Raw genomic sequence first — 27,264 nt, forward strand, 5'->3', positions numbered from 1 at the left:
TTTAGGCCTGTCTCGATTCGGCGGAAGAGAAAAGAGTCACTTGGAGCCAAGTCGGGGTCGTAGGGTGGCTGCGGTAGTGTTGTCATGTTGAACTTGACCAAAATTTCGGTGGCGGCACGCGACATGTGAGCGGGCACGTTATCGTGGTGGAGAATCCGATCGCCCTCGATTGCCGGGCGGACGTGGCAAACTCTATCTTCTTTAAAGGCCTCTCGAATCATACCGGGAGTCTCCGTGGCAGTTTTGTTCAGTTGCACGCAAAGCTTAATCGCATAACGCTGCTCTGAGTGCCGCTCCATTTTCACTTCTCCCACTTTTCGGCCGAGGTCAATGACACGCACTCACGCTACAAGCGATGCGCACTCCCCACAGTTCTGGAGGCAACTGCCGCAGCATCAGTTCGTTCCCTGAGACCCTCCCCAATACTTCTCCCACCCGGCGGAACCAGTCCGCGCGTGCTCCTCTACTCGGAAATGAATCAGCCTTGAAACTTCTGAATCACATCTTGTAAACTTTACATGATTTATTTATCAAGACATCTAGGGGTTGCAATTGTGAAGGGAGTCCTCCCAGAATAACAGCAAGCTCTATATTTCCCTGTCTCAATTTCTCTTTCACAGAATTTTTCAAATGACTACCAAACTGATCTAGCACAAGAAGAGAACTCTTCTTCAATAAAGCACCTTTCTTTTATCCCGCACTCTGTTGAACCATAATTTCGTCATACCAGCCTCGTCCATCCAACCTTTGTCATGTATGTGAACAAAAACTGGTGGCATTTCAGAAGGTTTTGGCATCATTTTGCACTCAAAAATGATCACTGGATTAAGTTTAATACCATCAGTACAACATGAAAGGACAATGGTGTAATGAATTTTTTCTTGTCCATTTATTTTTATAGTTTTAGCACCTTTCATAGCAACAGTTCTGTCACTTGGCACATGAGGAGTTCCGTCTATATTCGCTACTTAGCTTAGTTCCACAGTGGTTTTCTGTCTATGTCTAATAACAAAGTGATGTAAAGAGAATATTTACTCCTCATACCCTTGTGGCTTTTTCTGAGATACGAATGTTCCCTACTCATGGTGTGGCAGTCAACTCATCATATATATACACACGAAAGGAAAACATCGCACTGTGAGCCAGACAGCCACTGGGACCGACACTGCTGCCTGGAGTTGACCGTGATCGGGAATGCACCCACATCGGCTGTATGGACTCTGCCGAATAAAATGTGTTGTCATTACCACTGCATTTACGATTCCATGGCAGCGAGGAAACTGGTTTCTCACATCAGCCGCCCACCCTAATATGCTGATGTCATACTGGCATTCTACAGCAACAACAACACACTGACCATCCAGGCATCATAACACTTTAAACCTTTACATACAACTCTTAATGAGTGCAATTTCATAGTCCTGATTTAATCACAATAAATCCATAAAATACAGGATCTTCAGTCAGATGTAACAAGTGGGTACTCTCGTCGTCGGCTCCTAAAATTTAATTTTTTTTTCCAAATTTATAATACCTCCAAAATAGTTGTTTGTGTAACATGTGACAGGTACATGAAAACTTGCAATCAGTTTAAATTTATTACACAGTTTATTCTTACTGCACTGATTCCATTGATGTCATTGATTTGGCTGTAGATTATGTTAATCAAAAGTTATACATACATCTAAAAAAGTTTTGCATCACCTCGGTTACAAGAGTTCTGGAACCTGTTCAGAAAATTGGAACAGAGTTCAACATAAACATCATTTCCGCCCTTTTTATTGCTCATAAAACCACACATTGCATGTTGTACCACCATACAGCGAAACCTTCAGAGGTGGTGGTCCAGATTGCTGTACACACTGGTACCTCTAATACCCAGTAGCACATCCTCCTGCATTGATGCAGCCCTGTATTCATTGTGGCTGAGGCATCCCTGTATTCGTCGTAGCATATTATCCACAAGTTCATCAAGGCACTGTTGGTAAAGATTGTTCCACCCTCAACAGCGATTCAGTGTAGATTCCTCAGAGTGGTTGGTGGGTCACGTCGTCCACTAACAGCACTTTTCAATCTATCTCAGGCAAGTTCAATAGGGTTCATGTCTGGAGAACATGCGGCCACTCTAGTCCAGCGATGATGTTATCCTGAAGGAAGTCATTCACAAGATGTGCATGATGGGGGCACGAATTGTCATCCATCAAGACAAATGCCTCACCAATATGCTGCCGATATGGTTGCACTATCAGTCAGAGGATGGCATTCCCGTATCATGCAGCCGTTACTGCGCCTTCCATGACCACCAGCAGAGTACGTCGGCCCCACATAATACCAACCCAAAACAGCAGGGAACCTCCACCTGGCTGCACAGTGTGTCTAAGGCGTTCAGCCTGACTGGGTTGCCTCCAAACACGTCTCCAACGATTGTCTGGTTGAAGGCATATGCGACACTCATCGGTGAAGAGAACGTGATGTCAATCCTGAGCGGTCCATTCAGCATGTTGTTGGGCCCATGTGTACCGTGCTGCATGGTGTTATGGTTACGAAGATGAACCTCACCATGGACATTGGGAGTGAAGTTGCGTATCACTGCAGCCTACTGTCTTCAATTTGAGTCTTAACATGATGTTCTGTGCTTGAACAAAAAGCATTATTCAACATCGTGGCATTGCTGTCAGGGTTCATCTGAGTCATAATCTGTAAGTAGCGGTCATGCACTGTAGTAGTAGCCCTTGGGCGGCCTGAGTGAGGTGCATCATCGACAGTTCCTGTCTCTCTGTATCTCCTCCACGTCCGATCAACATCACTTTGGTTCACGCCAAGATGTTTGGACATTTCCCTTGTTGAGAGCCCTGCCTGGCACAAAGTAACAATGCGGACGTGATCGAACCATGGTATTGACCATCTAGCCATGGTTTAACTACAGACAACATGAGCCATGTACCTCCTTCCTGGTGGAATGACTGGAACTGATCGGCTGTCGGAGCTCCTCCATCTAATAGGCATTGCTCAAGCATTGTTGTTTACATCTTTGGACGGGTTTAGTGACATCTCTGAACAGTCAAAGGGACTGTGTCTGTGATACAATATCTGCAGTCAACATCTATTTTCAGGAGTTCTGGGAACCAGGATGATGCAAAACTTTTTTGATGTGTGTAGTTAATTGATTATACCACAGTCCATTAAGTGGAAAAAACGATAAGCTAATTGACAGAATCCAATAATGACCAACACCATTCAAAAACTAAGCATTCCAACTTTCCAGTAACATTTCAAATTACCTGAAACTAAATATGTTCTGAAATAATTAAATTCTGACCTATTACCAATTTTTATTGCAGATTTTGCCCTAACCACTGTTAAATTTTTGACCTTTTACTACCTTAATTTTTCTGGACAACTAACTACATCCGGCAAACTTCGTTCTGCCTCTGAAAATCTTTATATGTTATAGCTAACCCGTCAAATGTTGTTTTGCCACAAACTATCTCTAGTCTATAAGAATAATGTATACATGTAACACAATAGCTGCTCTTGGCGGAATCACGTGACACAAACAATAATAATGGCCGAAAACTGTGTAGGGAGTGAGAAAAGGCTTAGGGGGAAGTCCGGCAGTATCTGCCATTATTAGTTCTAGCATTTCTACAGTAGATCGTGCAGATTTAACAACTGCAGCCAATACACAGCTCGTCCATGAACATACAAACATGTTTGTGTCTAAACGTGTTTGCCAACATTATGAATAAGGCCAAAAGCACATGCATCAATTTTTAATCATACCTAAAAATATTGTACAATTAAATTCTTTTAGAGGAACAAAGGAGAGCATAGGATCTTCTTTGTTCCACTCAAATAATTTGATCGTGCAATATATTTCGGTACGGTAAAAATCGATGATTGTGCACTAGGCCTAAATGTCAGTTTGGCGAATGGCGCATGCTACCTAGTTAAACTTCTCGGTCTAGTTACGTCAATTGAAAGAGGGATATTCAAGTCGTTGCTTTTGGTAAGTTTTCTTCAATTACCTATCTACTGAACGGTGAAAGACTATCACTGGTAGACACCTGGCGGGAATAACTGATCTAGTGATAATTGATCAGTTATCAATTGGGGATGAAAATTATTAAATTACTAAAACCGCTATTAAAAAATAGGCGTTGTTGGTAGAAGGGTGAAAATTTAGGGTTTGAGTATTTTTAATGCCACTTCCTAAAAAAATAAAAAGTTCTATCCAAAAAATAAGAAAATTTTTTTTTAGGGTGGACCACCCTTATCACTTAGGGGTATGAAAAATAGATTACGACCGATTCTCAGACCTACTGAATGTACATGCAAAATTTCATCAGAATCGATCAAGCCGTATCAGAGGAGTATGGCAACTAACACTGTGACATGAGAATATTATATACAGGGTGATTCAAAAATGCATGTAAATATTTTAAGGGTGTATTTGTGAGGTAAATATAAGACAAAAATGTTCTATAAATGTTTTTCCATAAACGTTTAATTCCAGAGTTATCGTTAAATACGAAAGTCATGTCCGTATCAAAACGACGGCAGTGCAAGCAGCAGGATGCCATATTCTGGTACGTAATTCACATACGTATCTCCCAACAGTTGATTCGAAACTGCATGAATAGTGTTTGTTTTTGTTTGCACGTGATGTTTACTCCTACTGTACGGAAGATGGCGCTGATGTTGTTGGTAACGGAAAAGTACGTCCTGTCGTTCATTCATCGTCGGAAGGCTAAAGGTTTCGTGCACATGATGTACTCAAACAGTCAGTATGCTGATATGCACCTTGTGTATGGTGCAGCAGATGGAAATGCACTTGCAGCAAGACGAAGGTACAGTGAGCTGTTTCCAGGAAGACGGTTACCAAGTCATCAGACGTTTGTATCTGTGGACAGACGTATGCGGGAGTATGGCATTCGTCCTGGGCCACATTCAGGTCGACCACTTGAGCATGCAGTGAACGTCGAGGAACATGTTTTGGACCTGGTAGACCAAGATCCATCTATCAGTACAAGACAAATTAGTGCAGCTGTACGACTTCCACAATCTACTGTATGGCGGCTGCTTCGGAGACAACAGTTGCATCCATTTCACCTGCAAAAAGTGCACGAATTGACACCTGAAGACTATCCTCGCCATCAGCAATTCTGCCAGTGGTTACAAGAGCGTCATTTGAATGATCCAATGTTCATTCGGCGGATATTATTCACAGATGAGGCCATGTTTACTCGTGCGGGTGTAATCAATTCGCATAATATGCACCAGTGGGCTGTCGAGAATCCTGGCGCGAGAATTGTGCGTGGATATCAACATCAATTCTCCATAAACATTTGGTGTGGTATTGTGGGGAATTACTTACTCGGACCTCATGTTCTGCCTCCAAGGCTGAATGGGCACGCGTACTGCGAATTTTTGGAGGAAGAATTGCCTGGATTGTTACAGGATGTCCCTCTTGCAACACGAGCCACCATGTGGTTTATGCACGATGGTGCTCCCGCCCATTACAGCCGCAACGTAAGGGCGTACCTCAATTCTGCGTATCCACATCGATGGATAGGTCGCGGAGGACCAATTGCTTGGCCAGCCAGATCACCTGACCTGAACCCTTTAGACTTTTATTTATGGGGCCGACTAAAGACATTGGTGTATTCTTCTGCAGTACCGAACAGAGAAGTGCTACAACAAAGAATTGAAGGTGGTTGTGAAATTATTCGTGGAGAGTTGAACGGACTGTGTAATGTGCAGAGATCATTGATGCGACGAGCACGGGTCTGTCTGCAAGTTCAGGGACAGCATTTTGAACATGCATTGCATTAAGATTTGTGCAAATACAGTACAGTACAGTACAGTCTGTAAAATGCTTCAATTTTCCTTAGTTATTGTGCATTGCTGTAGTTCAATCAACAGGACCTAAATTAATACAGTGTTCGCGAGGAATTGTTTCAGTTTGTTACGTCACGTTTATTTATCAGTTTGCGTTGTTAGTCCAAATGCACTGTAATTGAACTGTGAACTCTGGGAATTAAATACCTTACGTTGTATTGAATGTATTATCCTGTTTTGTTCATAACTCTGTAATAAGCCAGGTATGGAAAAAATTGTATAGAACATTTTTGTCTTATATTTACCTCACAAATACACCCTTGAAATATTTACATGCATTTTTGAATCACCCTGTATAAGGATGTGATGTACAGCACTCATTGTTAGTTTCATGTAATTTACTATGCACAGAAGTACAACAGTATCCACATTTTTTCTAAACTTCTAACCAGTAATATTTTTTGTAATCTAGATTTTAGAAAAACATTGCAGTTCACCTAAAACAGCCAAATTTAACCTACCCATTTTCAAATTATCATGCAGTTAACTAAATAATTTGTTCTTATGCTAGTCTTCGTAAGGCCATATGGGCCCTGGAATCTGTAGTCTGGAGCCAGAAATCACAGAAGCTACAATTATGTTGGTCGGTACAGGAACGTTCACCACACTTTTAAAAGCTCACAAAATGTTCTGTTTTTAGTAGCATTCTGTACCCTGTTGTGTGTCATTTATAAACTCAATGAAAATATCTTATAATTACTTTGCACTGCAAATTTGCATTCAACTTAGATGACTGTGATTAATTTTTTCAATGGATACTGCTGCAATAACAATTTAATGAAGCAATAGGCAATGCTAACTAGTGCAAACGTATATACCTGGGCAGCCTCATTTAATAGTTTTTTTTTTTTTTTTTTTTTTTTTTTTTTTTTTTTTTTTTTGCTCAATGCGAAACACTGTTATCCTGATGAAATTATTCTTCGCCTCAACACTGTGGTTAATCTTGTGACGTATGTTGATTATCCTTTCACCACACTATAAACAATTGCTAATTATTTAATCAAGAGTAGGTCTTCTGCACTACACCTGTATAGAAAGAATTGTAACCAATCATAGTGTGTAAATTTCCTTTATCTGCATTCACAACAGAACTATAAAATCTGAACTGAGTATTAACCATTAACACTTCAAAAGTGGCATTAGAAGTGACATATCAAACATTACATACTGTGTGGGCCACATTATTCGAACTATCCACCTGTCACCATCACTTTTCAGTCGGTTATAAAGATCGAGAGAAGAGGTGCCAGCTACCGAGAGCAACAATACAGGTAAAGTGAATTAGTTACAAGTGTCTCATCAAGCAAGAACAGTTTGGGCTCAACTATTCCTGCCTTTTCTTTATGTTAGCATAAAGACACCTTTTATCATCACCAGTAATGATGCGGCATAGGAATGGTTGGTGTTGTTCACGAGCCAACTGATGATCAAGCAGAGATGCACAAAGGCCACATGCTAATTATTGTGAGTTTGTGTGAGAGCATGTAGTACCAATGTGTTTGATTCTTGAACCTTCCCCACTGCAAGCAAGTGTCACGATGGTGGAACGATCACAGTTCATCACGTGCACCAGTTCTCGAGTACAATGAAGTGGATAATTGAGGATTAATGCATTTAAATGATCTCCATCAAACCCTGAAGGTCTTCCTGAACGTGGAGTGCACTACTATCAAAACTATCTTCCTTAAACTGAGAAAACTATTTTCTTGCCCTACGGTGTATGATGGCACTACCAACCCCCCCCCCCTCCCCCCCCCCCCCCAAACATGGGGCAAATGTTTCTGGTTGCCTCCACTGCTGTCGTCCCTCTACTGAAATCAAACAGAACAACATGTCTGACACATTCATATTTCTCCACTTGACATTCCATTTTCTCGCATCCACAGCTCCACTCACTATCTCTACATGACAAAATGACTACATAAACCTGAACAGTGAACTACAAATAAAAAAAATGATAATAAATAAACCCACAGCAATCAGGATACCAACATGCAGAACAAAACGGCTACAAACTTATGCACCAACCTAACACCATAAATAAACTCACTTTCAGAATTCACAATAGGATTTTACAGCTAAGTACAACAGCTCAACGACGTACTATTCCCTGGACTGTCACTGTCCACTTGTGGTAGTCTTCAGTACAAAGACCTGGTCAGTGCAGCTCACCACATTAGTCTATCCTCTGCATTACTACTGCAATGTACACCCAATTAAACCTGCATACTGCATTTATGTCTAGGTCTCTTTCTACAATTTCTACCTAGCCACATTTCCTACTGTTACCAAACTGACAATTCCTCAAGATGCCTCAGGGTGTCTCATCAACCAATCCCTCCTTTTACTCAGATTTTTGACATAAATATGTTCTCACAAATTTGATTCAGTACCTCTTCCTCAGTTATTTGATCTACGCATCCAGTCTCAAAATTCTTTTGTAGGACTGTATTTCAAAACCTTCACTTCTTGTTTGAACTGTTTTTTATCCATGTTTCACTTCTGTACGTGGCTACACACCCGAAAAATACCTTTAGAACAGGCTTCCCAACATTTAAATTTACATTACATGCTAACAAATTTTTATTTTTAAAAAATGCTTTTCTTGTTATAGCCAGTCTTCATTTAAACCATCATCAGTTTTTTCTGCCCCAAAAGTGAAACTTGCCTTATTTTTAGTATCTCATTTCCTAATCTTAACTCCCTCAGCATCATTTACTTTCATCTGACTACATTCCAATATCCTTTTACCTTTGTTGATAGTCATTTCATATTGTTTTCCAAGACACCACCATTTAAATGCCCTTTCATGTCCTTTGCAGTCTGACAAGGACAATACTGTCATCAAACATCAAAACTTTTTTTCCCTTTCCTCAGTGAACCTTAATCCCTTCTGATATTTCTCCTCCATTTCATAGACTGATTGATTGCTGTGTTCAGACTGAATTAAATTGTAGACAGGTTATAGACCTGTCTTCTATTCAGTAGTCAGTTTCAAGAACGCAAAGTACCCTTCCCCGAGGTATGTTTCCATACATTTTTCCGTTCTTCAGTAAATAATTTATGTTAGTATTTCCCATCCAGGGCTTACTACACTGCCCACTAGTGCTGCTACCACAACACTGTACTGACACTTACTGTGCAAGCAGTCCAACATCTTGTACATCAACGGGCGAAGGTAGATGCCGGCAAAGACGAGCGAACTGTCTGCCAGAGTGGCAGCGAACACCCGCAGGACAGCAAGCACCTTGCCCTCGTCCTGCGATGGTACGCCAAGATGAGGCAGTTTGAGCAGGACGAACTTCAATGTGTCATTCACAGTGTGGGAGCTGACTGGGAAGCCCGACACACTGCCACCGGGATCCGTTTCCGAGGCACTCGCAGCTGCTACGCTGTCAGCTTCGTGTCCGCATTTTGATTTCAGTACCTGCGCCATTAATTAGTTAATACTAAGATTTGTACAACTTCTATTCATTTAATTTCTCTGTGTCAAAAAAATTAAATGATTATAATTTGGCAAAAGCACAGGTGAGACATAGAACCTACAAGTTGGTGACTGTTTAGTGAAAGAATGTCCCCGAGACTTTCAGGTTGAAATTCTTGATTTCCCTAACCCCATGTTTATTGTATGCAAGATCAATGATTATACCACTACCTCTTTTTCTTTCTTTCTCTCTCTTTTTTTAGTTGCTGCATCACTTATTAGTGATTACTTAAGAGTTCAGTTAGGATTTACAGTTTTATCAGCACCTCTGTAAGGCAGGGTTTCCCAAGGGAAGTGAATAAGTGCTTCACAAAAAAAACTATTACTAACATGGTGTTTTTTTCCAAGTTTTTCTAAGTTTTTAAAATATTTATGATTTCTGTGTCATCAGTTACGATCTAAAATAGAAGTATCGTGAATAAAACAAATTCTCTCTTTTCTTTTTTAATTATTAGTTTCAGGAACCTTCAAAATAAACAAGGTGTTCCATCGAAGTATCGGGATTCTCATAGTGAGAAAGGAAAAGTTTGAGAACCTGCACTCTAACGTATAAGACATTCCTTTGTTCAGTAGTCAGTCATCACATTACGTCACTGTGGGACAACCTCGAGCACATACGAGAAATACTCACAGGAACATTCTTTCAACTGTTGTCAATGGACTGTACTACCAACAGGTTTTGATAGCAACAATGTATCAGTTTCAAAGTAGACACTGTGTTCGCACCATGGTCATTGTCAACACTAAGTATGGTCGTTGGCATAGTAGTACCTTGCACTGAAATCAGTAAAAGAGAACTGAAGCCCGAATATTGTGATGTGTAGCCCCGGGTTGGCCTCCCTGACAAATGATACTCGCAAACAATACAATGGTATAATGAATTATTATGTAGAAGAGTACAATTACTGTGCAAACTTATCATTTACTTGTCATGTACATTGTATGCTTAGAGCTAAGTCACCCTCAAGCAGTTTTCTACAATCTCCCTTCACCTTTGCAGGTGTACTTTGCTCTGAGAATATTACGATGGGTAATAATTGAACACACTGAACATCGTTTTAGACTGATCTGAAGACTGTTCGTCATTGAGCTGGAACTGGCAATCGACAAAGAAAATTTGCAATTTTGATGTAAGGTTTTCATCTACACATTAAAAATGCTATCAGCCTCACAACAAAATTGAGAACATTACAAGAACATCAGGATTCAAAATTGGGATTAAGAATAAATGTACAGGACAATCTTTATAAGTCTTCGAAGCTCAATACTTTTGGCGTTTATTCCTAGACTGATGCACTACCCCATCATAGGAGAGCTGTACACGCATACACACAGTGCCTGCAGAGCTCACGAAGCTACTGCACTCAACACTATCTTGAAGGCACACTTCATCCCTCGACACGACTTGTCACACAACAAGTAAATGACAAGTTTGTGCAGTAATTGTACTCTTCTATATAGTAATTCATTATACCCTCGTATTGTTTGCGAGTATCATTAGTCAGAGGCCAACACAGGGTTACACATCAAAATTTTTCAAGCTTCAGTTCTTTCTTACTGATATCAATGCAAGGTACGATTATGCGAAGTACCTTGCTTAGAGTTGACAATGACCATAGTGCGAAAAGTGTAGTTCAACACCATCGAAGAGAATCTCAGAATACTGTTAATTATTAAAATTACAATACTTTTGCAGCAACGGAGTCTATCCGCATCGCCACCTTGACAATATGTACATGTAGAACTGTGTGGATGGTTTCTTCAGTGACACTTCTTATAATTCAGATTTTTTAAATTAGTTTCACACACTACCCCCATCTTACGCACACACATTTCCTTCTAGAACTCACAGAACTATGAGGGAAAGTCAAGTTCTAATTATCACCTAGTTAAAATTAATTATTTTTTTGAGATGATAATTAAAACTTTATGAATACAACTCATAAGCCAGATAGTACTACATGATGCATTCATTCTCTGAGAATTTAATCTAGAACCAAGTGTTCTTTACTGACCCTGAGAAGATTTTCGACCAAATGAGCCTCTACAGCCAGTAGGAGGTTACGTCCAAATGTAGATACCTGTATCATCAAATAGAGAAAGAGGGAAGTCTTTATATAAAAAAAGCATATGCACTGTAATAAATACAAGTAGGAATCAGTTAGAAGAAATGGTTATTAACCGATCTGTAAAACAATGGTGTGGATTATCACTTTGTCTTTAACATTTACATCAATTTCGTTCTTCGCAAATCGAAATGTAAAGTAAACCAAGGAATTTAAGGTAGTGAATGACGAGTAACTGAACATGCTTTTGTTTGAGGATGATATTTTTCAGAAGAATGAAGGCGACTTCCAAAGATCAGACTGCACAAGAAGAGAAACAATTGGAAATGATGATATTAGAACAGAATTAAGAAGAACAAGACACTTCTGTGGCCATCAAAGTTCAAGAAAATGCAGCAGCAATTGCTGAATTAATGAAAATGGAAAACATTTCATGTAGTGCAGATGATTGCATTTGAAGTGAAGACTTTCTTTCAAAGTCGATTGTTTTCCAACAACCGACTCAATAAATTGTTTTCATTCGGTTGTTCTCATCGCTCGCTGCAGCCTCAACCTCAGTTCTTTACCATTGGAATATGCAGAGTACCATGAGAAAGTTGAGAATCTCTCTTAATATGAATTCATGATCTAACAAGAAAACTGTGTATACAAAAGTAGTGATCATGATGCCAAACAATTTTGTTTTCACTTTTCTTAAATGTGATTTAGTGAAAGGAAAATGATACCTCACTATATTTTGTGGTTCACAAAGAGTGTTTAATGGAACTGGATGTAGTTTCAAATTCATGAAAAGTTGTTGAAATCGCATTGGACATGACATTTCATTGGAGCCTAGGGATATGTCAAACATTTTAATAATTACTCACTCTGAAAGCAATTAACATGTTCACCATGAAAATATGTGCTAGATTGAAATAACAAAAAAATGCAGTACGCGGTACTTAAATGAGAACTGAAAAATCTTAAGTTAATGTAAGTAAACATGGAAACTTAAAAGGAGAGACCTCCATGGGAGGGACCGACTTTTAGAAACTGTCTATAAGCTCATGTAGGTTAGGCAGGGTCCCAAGTATTTCATTCTGCAGCCATTCACTCTGGTGGGCACTCATTTGCGAGTAATTGACGAAAAAAGAATGTCTTATTTTGTGTGATGTTCTAGAACCTTAAAATAGTCAGCTCTACTTCAGATACATTATGGTGTAGTGGTTAGCATACAAGGCTGATGTGCAGAAGATTGTGGATCCAAATCTCTCGAGGTGTGAAATTTTTGTATTTTTAAATAGTTATCGAAATGACTATCATTATTTTTATTCAATTAATTTGTTTGAATGTATTTTTTAAATTTCTTAGTGTTTGTCACATCAGTGTAATCATCGTACAGTAAAACTTCCTCAAAACAGAATCGCCTGGGACTAAAATAATTTTCCAAATTGGACAAGTTTTCGGATTACACAAATCTGACTGGGCTACGTAAAATTTGTCAGGTATGATGTACAAAAGTGCAATTAAAATTTTTAATTATGCATATATTGTATTTACGTACCTTCACTCCAGCACAGTAGATGTTCATTTACCGTGTATTGGACAATAGAACACTGGACTGTTACACTAATTGGTAAATAACACGGCATTTCTATATTTTTGCTCAAACTTTAAATTTGTTTATTATTGTATATACATACATATTATTCCCATGTTTATTTGCTTTACATTTCACTTTTTTCGCCGCATATCAAGGAGGGAAACTTGTTTTAATTTCCTGTTTCCAACAAGTTGGGAGAATTTGTGTGTGCTGTAAATTGCATATATTGTTTATGCATGCAATGGCTACTTCAAGCTTATTAATTTTTATAGGAACATCATTTTGCTTCTCTTCTTCTTCTTCTTCTTCTTCTTCTTCTTCTTCTTCATCATCCTCTGTGTTGCAAATTTCTTTTAAATCTGTTGTTGAAGTCAATTGACTTGACATATCGGTTGAATTATTCATTCATTCTTTTGAGTGAAACCAGTCAATGAAAGCAACCGAACGGAAACAATTGAATCAGTCGGTTGTAGGTTTTACGCATCGATGCGATTTTTCTTCATTCATTTCTTTCATGTGAAACCAGATAGAGGGAGCAACCGAAATGGGTTACTCATTTTTTCGTTTTGAGGTGAAAGCAGTCTTTAGTTTTTCTGTTGGTCAGAGCTTGCATTTTTTGTTTCATTAAATTGAAAGCTTGCTTGGCACTTCAGCTGAGCGAGTTATCTATCTATTCTTCTGAGTGAAACCAGTCTATTGGTACTTTTATCAGGTGAAGCAAAGCACTGATATGTAATACAAACCGGGATACACACATCCACAGGTGCCTGCGAAGACAAGCAATAGACACATGCATTTCATTATGTATTGAAAGCTTAATTATTCTTTCCACCATTCAAAACTGATAAATAGATAGTTGTGCATTAAACTGTTATATGTGCAATTAACACCTAACTAATAAAAGTTTTGTTGGGAGTACAAAACTGAGCAAGCAAAGGAGTTCTCTTAGGGGTATACGAAGGAGAAAGGAACACTGACATTTGTGTGACTGCGTCTTATGTTTTACTCAAAAGAGATGATATCCATAAATAAAATTAAAATTTGAGAGTGCCTGCATCGCACAAGCCCCGTGTCAGTGTGCTGCAGCTGCCGGAGCCGGGATCACAGCTGGCACGAGGAGGTGGCGCAGTGGCCAGCTGCCACTAGTGCACGTCCCAGCAGTGGTGCAGTCGCGCACGCTACGGTGCGACCTCGTCACACCAGCTGTTACCCTGGCCCTGGCACTCACACCGTGTGCCCGCCCCGACGACCCCACGGAAAAAGGTGGAAAAGTGTGTAAGTAAAGAATCACTCAAACCCAGAGACTGAGTGAAAAGTCAGTCGGTTCTCTTGCGTCGAATGAAACCACTCAAACCCCATGACTGAGTGACAGGTTGCACCAGTGTTTAAGAAGGGTAATGGGAGTAATCCGTCGAACTACAGACCTATATCATTGACGTCTGTTTGCAGTAGCGTTTCGGAGCATATACTGTATTCAAACATTATGAATCACCTCGAAAGGAACGATCTATTGATACGTAATCAGCACGGTTTCAGAAAACATCGTTCTTGTGCAACGCAGCTAGCTCTTTATTCGCACGAAGTAATGGCCGCTATCGACAGGGGATCTCGAGTTGATTCCATATTTCTAGATTTCCGGAAAGTTTTTGACACTGTTCCTCACAAGCAACTTCTAATCGAGCTGCGGGCCTATGGGGTATCGTCTCAGTTGTGCGACTGGATTCATGATTTCCTGTCAGGAAGGTCACAGTTTGTAGTAATAGACGGCAAATTGTTGAGTAAAACTGAAGTGATATCAGGTGTTCCCCATGGAAGCGTCCTGGGACCTCTGCTGTTCCTGATCTATATAAATGACCTGGGTGACAATCTGAGCAGTTCTCTTAGGTTGTTCGCAGATGATGCTGTAATTTACCATCTAGGAAGATCATCCAAAGACCAGTATCAGTTGCAAATCGATTTAGAAAAGATTGCTGTATGGTGTGGCAGCTAAATAACGTAAAGTGTGAGGTGATCCATACGAGTTCCAAAAGAAATCCGTTGGAATTCGATTACTTGATAAATAGTACAATTCTCAAGGCTGTCAATTCAACTAAGTACCTGGGTGTTAAAATTACGAACAACTTCAGTTGGGAAGACCACATAGATAATATTGTGGGGAAGGCGAGCCAAAGGTTGTGTTTCATTGGCAGGACACTTAGAAGATGCAACAAGTCCACTAAAGAGACAGCTTACACTACACTCGTTCGTCCTCTGAACATTGCTGCGCGGTGTAGGATCCTTACCAGGTGGGGTTGACTGTGGACATCAATACGGTGCAAAAAAGGGCAGCTCGTTTTGTATTACCACGTAATAGGGGAGAGAGTGCGGCAGATATGATACGCAAGTTGGCATGGAAGTCATTAAAGCAAAGACGTTTTTCATCGCGGCAAGATCTATTTACGAAATTTCAGTCACCAACTTTCTCTTCCGGATGCGAAAATATTTTGTTGAGCCCAACCTACATAGGTAGGAATGATGATCAAAATAAAATAAGAGAAATCAGAGCTCGAACAGAAAGGTTTAGGTGTTCTTTTTTCCCGCGCGCTGTTCGGGAGTGGAATGGTAGAGAGGTAGTATGATTGTGGTTCGATGAACCCTCTGCCAAGCACTTAAATGTGAATTGCAGAGTAATCATGTAGATGCAGATGGCCACAGAGACTAATTTCAATCGGTTGTTTCATTCAACTTAAAAACAATCAACCGATTAATCTATTGCTAGAAAAAGTCTGTTGTCCAATCACTAGCTGCAACTAGAATTGTCTACAGAATACTGAACAGTATCACTGCTGCTACCACTCATTTTTATCTGTCTGCAATGTACCTCACCTGATCAGTCACATTTCGACAATTTTGGATTAGTGATAATTTTGAAATGATGGATACAACACTGCATTATTTAACTTGACACACTGTAAAGTATTAACATTACAATAAACTTGTCCAATTAATTTGTACAGTATATTCATAACGTGTGAACACACACATTCTGCTATGAAATACTTTACAGTAGCTACAAATTTTAAATTCAGTTTTTCCATGCAGTTCAGATATAACACAAAATGGAAAAAAAGTACATTTAGGTATTCTCCACACAATGAAGTTACCACATAAATGTTACTCTGACAGAGGTGTTCCCACATTGATAACTAAACAGGTACTGCCTGGATCATTATTCAGAACTCCCACATACAGAAAAGCATATGAATAAGCAAGCAAAATTAGTGGTCACAATATTTACAATGAAAGAAGAAATCTGGTTAACTATGGAATGGATAATGGGAAAATTGACAAAAGTGCAGGTTCTACATTGTGAATACAATGTCTACTCCCATGGGGAGATAATTAGCAATGCAGCATGTCATCAAAGTGAAAGTGGGCACTTTTGTAATCAGAATAATTATGGCTACCACACTATATCACTGAATTTTGGAAATATGCACTAGTTAAAATGGAATATTCTTAAGACAAAAATAATTATTAAGAAAAACTTTTGAAAGAGGTTTTCGAGAAACGAAATATTTCTTGGAAATAGGAGCCAAAGGACTTAAAGTTCAGAACTATTGTTACATTTGGAATTATTTACTAGTTCACTCCAAATTCTGTGTGTGTGTGTGTGTGTGTGTGTGTGTGTGTGTGTGTGTGTGTGTGTGAGAGAGAGAGAGAGAGAGAGAGAGAGAGAGAGAGAGAGAGAGAGAGAGACTTCTTAAATTATGGAAGTTTCTTTACATAAACTATTCCCATGAAATTTAAACACATTATTATTAGTCATTGGGAAACTATGTCTTTAACAATTCTGATGAAATTAGACCTGCACATGAAATTAACTATTTGGGTGGTTCCCTCAAATGTGTTCTTGATAAATCGTGAGCACTTAAAGGAATATATATGTATATAATTACTGTCAGTAATGGCATACAAACAAATGAATTGTTTCAATTTTCTCCATTACAAGTCACTCGTGTCTCCTCCACACTATTTACTGGCAATTAAGGCTGACCTATACACACAAACTCATGACAGAGAAAATTCCGTTTCAGTGCCACAAATGAGCTGCAACACATCGCTTTTTCTATGCAAGGTGATGTGGTACCAACTGATTAACTGTCCTAGTTGAAACTCATTTACAAGTTATTGGGTGACCCAGGCAGATTCCAAATGAAAAAAGAATGATAGTAAGAAAAATAAGAGCAAATAAAAAACTTAACACTATGATGAACATGATGCCATGAAAGATTAGAAATAAAACAATTACATTGAAACCAATTAATTGAAAGTAATGATAATGAAAGTCATTTTGATAAAACTTAAAAAATAAAAAATAACCTTCTGGAAAAAATAGCAAGCAGAACTGGTCTCCAAATTTCAGATGAAAAAACAAAATTCATGACAAATATAAAAAAATGCGCAAAATTTCACAGAAACACAAGTAGGTAAAATGGAGCGAGTAAATAAATTTAAATATCTTGGAGAAACTATACAATGGAATGGACTAGAAAAATCTTCAATAGACGTAAAAATTAACAATATGGAAAGAGCATATGGTTTGACCAAAAATATTTACAACACCACAGTGGTACAACCAGAATGTTTATATGGATCTGAATGTCTAAGAATCAACTATAAGATGAACAAACTAGAGGTACTGGAAAGAAGGATTATTAGAAAAATAATGGGTGCAATAAAAACTGCAGATGGTTGGAAAATAATAAGTAATGAAGAGATCTACAAAAATATAGAGAAAATATCTGAAGTAACGGCCAAACGAAGATTAACCTTTTTCGGACACCTCTACCGAATGGATGGACACAGACTAACGAAACAAATACTCCTATATTTCTGGAAGAAGAAATCAACAATAGCATGGATTACAGAAGTAAGGGAAGATCTAGAAAGAAACAACATCAAAGAATCAGAAATAGCAGAAACAAACCTTTTTAAAAATAAAATACTAAATTTGGAAGGCTTTCAAAGCAGAAGAAATAAAAAAAATTGGGAACAACGTGGACAGAAGACAGGAAGAGACTTCATGGGGGGAAAAAATGAGGGAATACTGGAAAAACAGGAAACAACAACAAATGAAGAAGAGGAACTGAACTTGTTAACGTAATCCTAGTTGGTCAATATGATTGTAAGAAAAAAATTTATCACCTGACAAGATCTAAACCCATGACCTCCTGCAGCTTAAACTATGACTTTACCACCATGCTACAGTAAACTGTCTAACTATAGTCTTCTTGTCTGAAGTACCAGTTGCAATGATCATTTGCTGCCTTCAAAAAGTTCGGTTTCATGCAATGTCATATGAAGTTTAGCTACTGCAAGCCGATCTCTGTGATGATAATTGAATACATGAAGCCAAATCTCACCTTGTGCAATACAATCCAGTAGCCTTCGGCTAGTGGTGTGTACGAAATGTGCATTATTTCATTAACATAATTTTGTATGTGGTGTTTTGGGCATGTTAATCACGTGTGATGAAATGTGAAATAAAAAGGCCGGACCCAGGATTTGGGATCCAAACACAACTAGAAAAAAGCCAGACAAGGAACTGGAAGTGACCTGACCAGTTGTTGGGACAGTTTGGCAACGACAAACAGTTTGAGCATGACATTAAGTGCTCTGATTTGAGGAAGACATTTCCAACACAAAGTGTCAACTATGAAGTAATTTTAATATAATATACTGGGCCCACAGCTTGGACGAGATCAAAGAACAACATTTTATTTTTGGTACAGATTTCTACTGCATGCTCATTTTTGTGTTTTGCCATTATGAAGCATAAGTCTTAGTTGGTGCGATATAGTCCATATTGCATCTTTGAGTCTAAACATCGGTTGTCTTTCTTTTATGTTATGATCATATGATCATGATATTTCTGTAATCTCTCTCTCTCTCTCTCTCTCTCTCTCACAGTAAACATATAACATCACTGGAGCCAAAGCTGTCAAAAATATTTTACCAAGAAACAAATAAAAGTACATGGAAATAAAGTGATCATAACATGAAAGAAAGACAACAGATATTTATGCTCCAAATTGCAATATGGACCACATCATACCAGCCACGACGTATGCTTAAATAATGGCAAAATGTCGAAACGACCTTGTGCTGTAGCTTTTAATAACTATGACTAAATAAGTCAATAGTACAAAAGAAATGTGTCCAAAAATAACACACATTATTGATAACAAATACTAAATGACCCAGGCATAAACCTCATCTCCATTTATAAGATCACTCACTAATTTAATTTCACCTGCTTCCTTAATAATCCCAATAGCTGGAAGTACACACCAGAATCTGTGTTATTGTATTACAAATTATATTCCAATACAAAGGCAATGTTCGGCAACAGCATATTTGCTCATCTGTTCTAAGTGTGCTTGATGCTTATGCACTACACATTGGATCTCAATGGTCCTCATGTTATGATCTGTGTACAATATGCCACAACTGAAGGGACAAAGCAGACCAGCGGCCTAAACCAACCAAAATATTTTATGTATACAGTAGAGCGTCGATTATCCGAATGTCTGTCAACCAAATGACCGCTTAACCGAACTGTGTACTCGCTCGCACCTGTTACTCTCCAGCATCCCCCTCACTCCCAAACGAAGTTTCCCACAGTAGTCGCCGCACTGGGCCACTGCTGGCGGAACATTGCTTCTAATGGGGCCTTCACAAGGCACTGATGAACGGCCAAGCCGCCAGTCGCTGTGTTTCAACAATCAACACACTTCTGTGGGCTTGGCACTGGCAGGAGAAGTAGCGGCAGTATCAAAGCAACAGCTGCGCCGGCTTAGAGTTGAGGCATGCCGCTCTGCGCAGTTTGAAGGATTGCGCGCCCCCCAAGAAGAGCTTCTCACGGTGCAAACTGTCACCTTCTGTTCTCTGTGACGACCACTTGTGTGCTGCTGCGTGAAGAAGTGAACTTGACGATACAAAATGCTTAGACGTAAACGTGTCGTCCTTTCTATGAGGGACAAGTACGAGATGATTAAAAGGTTAGAAGAAGGTGAATCTGCAACCACTTTATCCAATGAGTACAAGGTGGTGAAGTCGACAATTACGGATATAAAAAAACAAAAGACGAGCATAGCAAATTTTATAGCTATGCTTGATGCTACTGATGGATCAACAAGCCGTAAAACTATGAAGCTTGCCACTAACATAGATCTAGATGATGCTGTTTACAAGTGGTTTACACAAAAGAGATCGGAAGGAGAATCTGTCTCAGGTCCCATTCTGTGTGAGAAGGCAATGCAGTTCAACGAAAAACTTGGAGGGCCTTCGAACTTTAAAGCGAGCACGGGCTGCTTAAAATGCTTCAAGTCAAGACACGGCATTCGTGAGCTTACAATACAGGGAGAAAAACTGTCGGCCGATTCTTCAGCAGCTGATTCTTTCAGTCAAACTAAGGGACGTATTAAGGGAAGAAGATTATGCTCTCGAAAACATTTACAATGCTGACGAAACTGGACTTAACCGGAAAGCTTTACTGAGAAAAACTCTTGTTTCACGTCATGAATTAGCAGCACCTGGTCCTAAAACAAGCAAGGACCGCATTACAGCTTTGGCTTGTGCTAATGCTACTGGAAGTCACCAACTGCCTATGTTCGTCACTGGTAAAAGTAAAAAACTGCGTTGTTTCAAGCATGTTAATATGTCAACTTTGCCTGTTGTGTACACCTCACAAAAGAGTGCCTGGATGGATAGTATGATTTTTATGAAGTGGTTTCTGGACGTTTTTGTACCCTCTGTAAAAGCTCATCAGCTAAAGAATGGGAAGAGGGAGAATACACTACTTCTCCTTGACAATGCACCAACTCATCCGTCGTGTGATATTTTAAACGAAAAAGATGAGTTCATAAACGTAATATTTCTTCCACCTAATGTAACCTCCTTATTACAGCCCATGGATCAAGGCGCTATTGAGACTTTCAAACGATATTACAGGAAAGAATTGTTGTGTAAGTTATTGTTAGAAAGAGAAGAGGATGGAGAAGAAAGTCTCTTAAGAAATCATAAGAATATTGACTTGAAAGATGCGTCCTACATGATCAGTGTAAAGGAAGAGGATTTGAAGAAAGCCTGGAATAAAATTTTGGACACAGATGAAAATTCACAAGGTATGATTGAAAATGACGAACAGAATGATATGTCCAAAATTCTCGGTATGCTAAAAGAAATAGATTGCCACGAATGTGATGAAGACGTTCAAGAATGGATGAATATCGATGATGCAGGTCCAGGACACCAAGGAGGAGGAGATTAGTGTTTAACGTCCCGTCGACAACGAGGTCATGAGAGACGGAGCACAAGCTCGGATTAGGGAAGGATGTGGAAGGAAATCGGCCGTGCCCTTTCGAAGGAACCATCCCGGCATTTGCCTGAAGTGATCTAGGGAAATCACGGAAAATCTAAATCAGGATGGCCGGACACGGGATTGAACCGTCGTCCTCCCGAATCAGGACACCAAATCATGCAGGACAGCGAGATTGTAAATGTCGTCACTGATAAAGATGATGTCGCCAGCCTCTCATCTATCAGTGCTGCAGAAAGTGAAGATGAAAGTATACCAACAGCTTCTGAGGCGTTCACTTGTTCAGATACTGCCTTGCGATGGTTTTAAGACCAAGATGAAAGTGATCAGTCTCAGATATCTGTAGTGAAAAAAGTAAGTGACTTAGCTGCTCGTAAGCGTGTAGGCTTGCTTAGACAGACCAAAATAGAGGATTTTTTAAACGTTAATTTTGTATACTGTGTGTATTGTTCATGCAAAATGCGTACGTAATATGTATATATTTTTGTTTAATAAACTGTGCCACATACTATATATTCCTACTGAAGTTGCCTTTGTATGTTAACCGAGCGAGGTGGCGCAGTGGTTAGCACACTGGACTCGCATTCGGGAGGACGATGGTTCAATCCCGTCTCCAGCCATCCTGATTTAGGTTTTCCGTGATTTCCCTAAATCCTTCCAGGCAAATGCCGGGATGGTTCCTTTGAAAGGGCATGGCCGATTTCCTTCCCAACCCTTCCCTAACCCGAGCTTGCGCTCCGTCTCTAATGACCTCGTTTTCGACGGGACGTTAAACACTAACCACCACCACCATTTGTATGTTACGTTGTAATACTAAAAGAGATGCCCGTTTTTATGAATAAATTTACTGTACAGTACTTCTTTTTGGCAAATAAAGATGTACAGTTCAATTATCTGAACAAACCAGTTTTCCGAACACCTATGTCCCCCAATTACTTCGGATAATCGACGCTCTACTGTATTTCATAAAAGTTTGGATCTATAGCTCTGCTTTAGTTTCATATCATCATAGCGGTAATGTCATGATGCATTACAAATGAAATTCTGCCACTCTACATATTCACAGAACTTAACCCATTACTAAATGCTATCCCACGGACGTCTTTTAAAAAAGTCATTTCTAGCATATGTTGCAGTGAATATCATGAATTCAGATGATAACCAGATTGCCCTACAGTTGAGTTTTTTTATGCAGGGTAAACACACAGAAAACTTCCAATGTTGTTTAGGGATTTTTCTGAGTATGTTGGTGGTCAAAACAAGGAAGCATCAGTAGATGACATTCCGCCATAGCCTCGGGAGAACCAGCCACGATAAAACTATTCCATCTGGTGTGCAAGATGCACGAGACAGGTGAAATGTCCTCAGACTTCAAGACATGTCATAATTTCAAAGAGAGCAGGTGGCGACAGGTGTTGATACTACCAGTTTAATAAGTCATAGTTGCAAAATGCTGACAAATTCCATACAGAAGTAAAGAAAAACTAGTGGAAGCCAATTTCAGGTAAGATCAGTTTGGATTACAGAGAAATGTAGGAACATGGGAGGCAATAGTGACCCTACGACTGACCTTAGAAGATAGGTTAAGGAAAGGCAAACCTATGTTTATAGCATTTGTAGACTTGGAGAAAGATTTTGACAATGTTGACTAGTACATGCTTTTAAGTTCTAAAGGTAACAGAGATAAAACACGAGGAGCCAAAGGCTATAGACAACTTGCACAGAAACCAGACAACAGTTAGCTGAGGAGCATGAAAGGAAAGCAATGGTTGAAAAGGAAGTGATACAGGGGTTGTAGCCTATCCCTGATGTTATTCAATCTGTACGTTGAGCAAGCAATAAGGAAGACAATGAAAAATTTGGAGTAGGAATTAAAATTCAGAGAGAAGAAATGAAAACTTTGAGGTTTCCCGATGACATTTTATTTCTGTCAAAGACAGCAAAGAACCTGGAAGAGCAGTTGAACAGAGCTGATAGTGTCTTGAAAGGAACGTATTAGTATCAACATAAACAAAACAAGGACAATGGAATGCAGTTTAAGTAAATCAGGTGATGTTGAGAGAATTTGATTAGTAAACAAGACACTAAGTAGTAGATGAGGTTTGCTATTTGGGCAGCAAAATAGATGTGGTAGCCAAAGTTTAGAGAATATAAAATGGAGACTGGCAATGGCAAGCAAAGTGATTCTGAAGGAGAAAAATTTGCTAACACTGACTATAGATTTAAGTGTTAGGAAGTCTTCTCTGAAAGTATTTGTACGGAAGTGAAAATAGACGATAAACTGTCGAGACAAGAAGCTTTTAAATGTGGTGCTACTGGAGCATGCTGAATATCAGATCAGTAGAACACTTGACTAAAGAGGAGGTATTGAGGAGAACTGGGAAGAAATGAAATTTGTGACAACCTGACTAGAAGAAGGAAGTGGTTGATAGGATACATTCTGAGACACCACCATAGTACTGGAGGAAAGCATCGGGGGGGGATCATCGAGGAAGACCAAAAAATCAATCCAGGAAGCAGATTCAGATGGATGTAGTTTGCAGAAGTTATTTGGAGATGAGGTTTGCACAGGATAGAGCAGCGCAGATAGCTGCACCAAATCAGTCTTCGGACTGAAGAGCACAGCAACGAAATAGTATGCGCAACCCGTGGTCTTCAATGGCTCATTATGTAATTTCATATCGTTTGATTTCTTACCCCATTTATCTTTGTTTCTGCAATGAACTTAAAACACCTGCAACAACAATTCAAATGCTGAGAGTATGCATTGTATGTTTTGTTTGGAGACAAATATGTTCCATTCACTCATTGTACTTACTGTTGACAATAGTAATGCCCACTTTGCTCTTAAACTTGCATTCAGTACTGCTTGGATGTGTATGGGGATTGTTTTCCACTACAAGGTCAGCTATATGTCAACAGCGAGTCCTGCAAGACCGATACATTTACAAATGAAGTGGTGGCCAAAATTTACCTCGTACACAAGTTCACCTAATGCAATATAAGAGCAGCAAGACAACATAATGTGGAGTTATTCCCACAGTGATAATAAATATATCATAGTATAGGGTTGTTTTGTCACTGTTGTGTGTTCATTTTCCCCAGAATTCATCTCAGTTTATGTATGTACATAAGCATCAAAATACTTGTCAACATATCTGTTATAAATGGTTCAAATGGCTCTGAGCACTATGGGACTTAACTGCTGCAGTCATCAGTCCCCTAGAACTAAGAACTATTTAAACCTAACTAACCTAAGGACATCACACGCATCCATGCCCGAGGCAAGATTCGAACCTGCCACTGTAGCGGTTGCGCGGTCCCAGACTGTAGCGCCTAGAACCACTCGGCAACCCCGGCCGGCAACATCTGTTAATATTAGATAAGTTTTCTGAATTAATCTGTTTTAGCTTTTATAGTGAAAATGTGTCAAATATGCGACAGTGTGTTGAGTATGGAATGAACAACTCATCTGAAATACCACCTACCATTTTGACCTAGACCTTGAGTTATGCTACAGAATATTATGTCATGGAATGCTAAATTTCAGGGCAGGATCACTGTTGTGCAGGTAATTACACTGAAACAAAGGAAACTTGTGCAATAACCTGAATAAATCACAATTATGTCGTTAGCCAGCTGTGAGCCATTTGAGACCCCAGGTATCTCATATGCAAATAGAAAATATCCATGAACAAACTCAGATAAACTGACTGTTGTTGAGGTTCGCCTTCTATGAACATTAATAAAACCAACAAACTGCTCAGACGGATTCTTGAGTGGAAATAGAAGAAAGAAGGTCCTAAGAACAAGAGTCTGGAAACGAACGGTGTGCGTGCAACAACAACAAATCATCCTGGAACAAGATACAGAGCTGTGACCCAACTAAATCACAACAGATGTTCAAAGTGCCTTCACAGGATGCAATGCACACATTCACACATTACATCATGGAGTGCCACACTCTTTTGCACATTCCAGCCTCTCTCCAAACAGTGTCAAAGGTGTTGTGAACACACTGTTGAAGGATCTGTACATGAAGAACTGGTTCAGCATACATTACACTTTTCGGATGCCCTCAGGGGCAAAACTCCAGGGTATTTAAAATAAGTCCAGTGATCTAGCAGGCCCTGCTACACCACCTCCACATCCCATTTAACACTCATGAAAGTTGATGCTGACATGTCTACGACAAATGCAGAAGTAGGGTGGCGCTCTATCATGCAGAAATATCATAACCTGTCATATTGCCAAAGGCAAAGGTAGACTATTCCACGTACGTTCCTCTGTTGATGTGCAGTGCGGAACTGGCTCAATTAGGTGGTCACAAGAATCCGCACCCACACACATGCTAAACCAATGTCGATGAGTCATCTCAACATTCCCCAAATATTGTCTACGGCCCACGAATGACAATTATGCAGACATGATGCCAGGTCTGGTAAAAGCTGCTCTGTCAGTAAAGAACACCAATGACTGAAATCCCATGATTGTGATGCTCTTGTGCAGAAACCACTGACAAAATCCTTCTCCACTGCTGGTAACCAGTTGCACTCATTGCATGTGATGGGGATAGTAGTAATAGTCATGCAGGATACAAATAATTGTACTTTGCTTACACCACACTGGCAGGCCACTCATGGAGCTTGTAGTAGGTTTCTTCTCTACATCCAGTAGAACCTAGTCTTTCAAGTCTGTTGTAGGCACAGTTCACTGACTCCCTGCACATTCGTCTTTCTCAAATGGCCCATGATCACACAAATGCCTAAAGAGCTTGAAATGTTGTTTGATGTAGTTGGTATCAATGAGGGTACCTGTTTTTGTATAGCCATGCTGCCCCTCTACTGTCTCCATCCACCTGGCCGTACACAAACACAGTCTCTGCTAGTTCCCGGCACGAATACTGGACCATTCTGCTGCTTGGTGTACATTGTCTTAATCATGGAGCCCAGGAGGTGTGTGTGTGTGTGTGTGTGTGTGTGTGTGTGTGTGTGTGTGTGTGTGAGAGAGAGAGAGAGAGAGAGAGAGAGAGAGAGAGAGAGAGAGAGAGGTGTATGTGGGGGTGGGGGGGGACATCACTTCTTGGCACATGCTCAAGTTTTATTACAGAATATACTCTGGGGCATGACTTGTCACTTCCTAATTGATCACCACGGTTTCAGTCTCCCATTTCTTATGTGTGCTCTGTAACCTTCAAATTTCATATGAGCAGCTTTATTAAATGAGATATGTTTCGGTCGCCAGTTCTCGATGTTTGCCGCGGTGAACACGCTAGTCAGTTCCACCCAACCGTTCTCCACCAGTCGTCACAAAACTTCATCTCCTCATGCATTGATGGGTGCCAAAAAAGCATTGTCTTCTGAGCTACTTGAATCACACAAACAATTAAACCTTTAACTTTTCTGTAATCACATTTCCTTTTACAACACACTCTCATATAATAAGCAACTGACAGATCGTCTGTAACACACACAACATATGAGATCAACACAAGAAGTATATTTTACTTAAGTAAATTCAACAGTTATTTATCACAATGTCCAATGTACCTGTGACCTTTCTCTTTTCCACCTCGTCTTCTAAACCCTTTCAAAGCATTGCACCATGGATCAAGTGGCCCCACAATGCAGATAAAAATGCTCATTTGCAGTCTCACATTGTAGAAATGTTGGGCTAAGCCGTTCTGCACATGCCGTAATAATGTCTCACAGTGGGATGTCCCGACATGTCACAAACATCTTTCGTCATCACTAAAGTTTGAAAGTGGGACAGGCCAACCTAAACATGTTCTGTCACACTGCAGGGGCCATGTCAGGTTCCCGTGGTAAATGGGAGTTGTGCATAATACTGCTTCTGGACAAAAATACTC

At 39.7% G+C, this 27,264-nt stretch overlaps 1 protein-coding gene across 5 annotated transcripts in view; it reads right to left on the reverse strand.

Moving 5' to 3' along the window:
• LOC126212812 (uncharacterized) overlaps positions 1-27,264 on the reverse strand; it is an 83,187-nt gene that overhangs the window by 37,304 nt on the left and 18,619 nt on the right. For all 5 annotated transcript variants that reach the window (XM_049940222.1, XM_049940220.1, XM_049940221.1 and 2 more), the window contains exon 3: positions 9,040-9,328. In XM_049940222.1, the coding sequence (XP_049796179.1) occupies positions 9,040-9,328 (289 nt within the window). The remainder of the gene's footprint in view (positions 1-9,039; positions 9,329-27,264) is intronic.

The sequence above is a fragment of the Schistocerca nitens genome, chromosome 11 (assembly GCF_023898315.1).
Source record: "Schistocerca nitens isolate TAMUIC-IGC-003100 chromosome 11, iqSchNite1.1, whole genome shotgun sequence".
In the NCBI taxonomy this organism is placed as follows: Eukaryota; Metazoa; Arthropoda; class Insecta; order Orthoptera; family Acrididae; genus Schistocerca; species Schistocerca nitens.